The 4433-nt window shown below is 38.5% G+C and overlaps 1 protein-coding gene across 1 annotated transcript; it reads right to left on the bottom strand.

The window, feature by feature from the left end:
* Nucleotides 1-3561: 3561 nt before the first annotated feature.
* Nucleotides 3562-4164, bottom strand: LOC138900382 (uncharacterized). Its single transcript, XM_070187120.1, has one exon. The coding sequence runs from the start codon at nt 4162-4164 to the stop codon at nt 3562-3564; it is 603 nt and encodes a 200-aa protein (XP_070043221.1).
* Nucleotides 4165-4433: the final 269 nt, after the last annotated feature.

Genomic DNA, 4433 nt, shown 5'->3' with positions numbered 1-4433 from the left:
GTCAGAAGATCTGTAGGTTGACATTGAGTAGCAATACAAGCCGTTTTAATGATACCTTGTTGAATCTTTTCTCTAATAAAATGGCAATCTATCTCTATGTGTTTTGTTCTCTCATGATACATGGGGTTGGCTGCAATTTGTAGTACAGCCTTGTTATCATAGTATAACTCCATAGGCAACCTTAGATTCACTGCAGTTCTTCCAGCAGTCCCTTCAACCAAACTAGCTCGGCTACTGTATTTGCCATGCTCATGTGCTCGGCTACTGTATTTGCCATGCTCATGTGCTCTGCTTCTGCAGAGCTTCTTGAGATGGTGTTCTTCTTCTTAGCCTTCCAAGAAATGAGTGAACTTCCCAGCCTAATACATACCTTGTCACTAATTTTCTTGACATAGGACATGAGGCCCAATCGGAATCACAAAATGCATATATTTTCTCTTCACTTTTACTAGACATAAGCAACCCCAAACCTGGCTGCTTCTTAATATATCTCACAACATGTAATGCTGCTTCATAGTATAATTTTTTTGGTGCGTGCATGAACTGACTAAGACATCGGACTGCATATGAGATGTTTGGCCTTGTAATTGTGAGGTATAATAGCTTCCCTATTAGTCTCTGATAACTCCCTATGTCTACTAATGCCTCATCATGGTTGGATGTATTGGTGCAGCTATCAAACTCTACACTTGTGAGCTTTAGATTTTGTTCCATATGTGTGTCTTTTGGTTTTGAGCCTGCTAAGCCTGTTTCTGAAATCATCTCAAGTGCATACTTTCCTTTGTGACATAAGTATCCCTTCCTTTGATCTAGAAAACTCAATACCTGGGAAGTATCTTAGCTCTCCTAGGTCCTTTAGTTTGAAATTATGTTGAAGTGATGCTTTAGCTTGGTTAATTTCTGTTAAATAATTCCTTGTTATCAAGATGTCATCCACATACACAAGTACTAGAACAAATTTATTTTTGACCAGTCTAGTGAACAGAGATTAATCATGTTTTCTTTGTTGAAAACCAGCAGTTGTGAGAGCTTGTGTGAGCTTAAAATTCCATTGTCTAGAAGCTTGTTTCAACCCATAAAGAGATTTGAGTAGTCTGCACACTTTGGATTCCCCCTGGCTACCAAATCCCTGGGGTAATGTCATGTAGACCTCTTCATCAAGATCTTCATTGAGGAATACATTATGCACATCCATTTGAAAAATGGGCCAATGCTTCAGTGCAACAGTAACTACAACAGTTCTAACAGTGGTAAGCTTTGCTACAGGTGAAAAAGTATCATGAAAGTCTAGACCTTCTTGTTGTGTGTACCCCTTAGCAACTAGTCTTGCTTTAAACCTTTCCACTGATCCGTCAATATTGTATTTAATCTTATACACCCACTTGTAACCAATTGGAACCTTCCCAGCAGGTAAATCTACTACTTCCCAAGTATGGTTGTCCTCTAGAGCTTTAATCTTAAGTTTCATTGCTTGAACCCATCTATCATCCTTCGTTGCTTGAGGGAAAGTAGAAGGTTCAGAATCAGTAGAAAAAGAGGCAAGAAAGGATTGATAGTGTGGAGCCAAATGAGCATAGGAAACACAGTGATGAATAGGGTAGTTGATACAATTGGAGTTGGAAGGTAAGGGTAGATGGACATAGTCTGTTAACCAAATAGAAGGTTTGGTGGTTATGCATGACCTTCTTAGAGGAACTGGACTAGAATGACGGAGAGGTGGAGAAATGGAAATAGAATTAGGTGGATCAGCATGTACTGTTAGACATTGTGATGCAGAAAAATCAATAGATTGATCAGAAGAAGATGATATAAGAGGTTGAGATGAGAGGTCAGGTTGTTGAGGTGAATGATCAGGTGGAGCTGTATTAGGGAAGTCTATGGATGGTGAATAGTTCAATTCTGGAGCGGTAAGAAATTGACTTTTAGGAAATTTAAAAAGAAAGACATGTTATTGGAAGACAACATCTCTACTGAGAAAAAACTTGCTAAACTCAATATCATATAGTCTGTAGCCCTTTTGTGTAGATGAGTATCCCATGAAGATTGCAGGGATGGATTTATGAGTGAATTTGTCACTGAAATTGGGGTTTGTGGCATAACAAAGGCATCCAAGAGTCCTCATATGGTCAAGCTTGGGTGGCTGACCATGAAACAATTCATAAGGCGACTGACCTTTTAAGGTTGAACTAGGTAATCTATTTATGATGTATGTGGCTGTTAGGATGCAATCCCCCCAGAATCGTAATGGTATATGGGCTTGAAACCTTAATGCTCTTCCTATCTCAAGAATGTGCCTGTGTTTTCTTTCCACCACCCCATTTTATTATGGGGTGTGAACACAACTACTTTGGTGAACTATACATTTGGATCTAGACACGTTAGAACATAGAGATTTAAAAAATTCATGTCCATTATCAGATCTGAAGACTTTAACAGAAGCATAAAATTGATTGTGTATTAACTGCAAAAAATCAAGCAAGACAACATACACATCACTTTTCAATCTCAATAGAAATGTCCAGGTCATTCTGGAGTAATCATCGATAAGAGTAAGGAAGTATTTAAAACCATTGCAAATGGACACTCTATATAAACCCCAAACATCCATATGAACAAGACTAAATGGAGAATTTGATCTGGTTACACTACTAGGAAATGGTAGTCTAACTTGTTTGGCTAATGGACATATAGAACAAGTATTAGTTCTTGATTTGAACACATGATCTTTTATTGAGGGTATTTTCTGTAGAACGGCAACTGGAGCATGACCAAGCCTTTGATGCCACAAACCATCAGAATGACTTTGAACTGAAGAGCACATACATTTTGAAGAGAGAGTAGCTGCATGTGTGAATGGATTGAGGATGTATAGGCCACCCCTGAGTCTACCAATCCCCTTCACCATGCCACTGAAGAGGTCCTGAAACAGACAGAAATCAGGATAAAAGTTAATTGAGTATTGAAATTCTCTGGTGTATTTAGAAATAGAGATGAGGTTATACTTAAAGTTAGGTACATATAGCACATTATGTATAGTTTGTATAGGAAGTATATGGCGGGATCCAGTGTGAGTGATCTTAGTGTTATTTCCATTTGGTAACTGGACACAGTTGGGTTGGTTGTTTGGCACAATCTTAGGATTTAATAATAGGTTCAAGGATGAAGACATGTGATTTAAAGCTCTAGAGTCAATAATCCAATAATTTTGAGTAGTATTAGATATACCTGCCATGTTTGCTATTTCAGTTGGCTCATATTCCTTGCTCAGCAATTTCAGAATTTGTTGGTACTGCTCTAAAGTAAACATTGGCACAGTTGGTGATGCTTTATTGTTCAGGTTTTCAAACTGCATTTCCCTTTTATCAGTCATGTTGACATTGTGAGTTGTAGGTATTTGATTCTAGTTCTTAAATCCACCCCTTCTTCTGTTGTCATACCTAGAATTGGATGGATATCCAATTAGCTTATAGCAATTTTCTTTCTTATGGCCCTTCATGTGGCAATAGTCACAGTAAATGTTAGTGTTACGCTCAGGCCTTATGTTGGTTGCATTAGCTGTAGCTAAGGCACCGCTGGCACCTTCCAAAGTTCACTTCCCAGAATATCACTCTGTGACATCGAAGTCCCACTCATTCTCTGACTCTCTTCATGTATGATAATCAAATATGCTTGATCAAGTGTGGGAGTGGGGTTCATCATTAAAAATTGGCTCATTTGAGGTGCATAAGTGACATTTAGTCCCATCAAAAATTTCATCAACTTCTGTTGGCGTAGGAAATCAACAAACAACCTAGATCTCACACAATCACAATCAAGATACAGTATAATTGACTCAAATTCAGCCCACAGATTGTTCAGTTTCGAGTAATATATCGACACACTGGAGATTCCTTGCATTAGACTACTTATTTTCATGTTCATATGATAAATATTTGTTGCATTTACCTTATTAAAAAGTTCCTTGAAAGCTTCCCATACCTTTTGTGCATTAGATGAATACACGATTCCTTTCCTCAGCTCCTGCGCTATAGAGCTCATTATCCACGATTGGACAATGGCATTGCACCTTTCCCACTGATGCAATCGAAAGCTATCGGCCACATAAGTCTCTCTAGCACACGATCCATCTATAAACCCGATTTTATTCTTCACAAGCAGCGACATCTTCATCGATCTACTCCACTCCGAGTAGCTTTCCGTTCCAATCAGCAATTGTGGTACTAGTGCCACACCTAGCGAATCTGACGGATGCACATATGGTGGATCATTACAATCAAGTTGCTGAGAACTTGCATGCGAGGTTCATGTTGTGTTCTGAGGTGTATCAATCACCATTTTCAGGTTTTAGTGAGAATTTGGTATAGAATTTAGCAGTAGAAGAGATTTGAATGAGAAATTGGGGGAATTGAATTGGAGAAGAGGAAAAATCAGAT

Source organism: Nicotiana tomentosiformis, chromosome 10 (assembly GCF_000390325.3).
Source record: "Nicotiana tomentosiformis chromosome 10, ASM39032v3, whole genome shotgun sequence".
Lineage (NCBI taxonomy): Eukaryota > Viridiplantae > Streptophyta > Magnoliopsida > Solanales > Solanaceae > Nicotiana > Nicotiana tomentosiformis.
The sequence above is the reverse complement of the archived record's forward strand: the minus strand, read 5'-3'. Positions and strand labels throughout refer to the sequence as shown.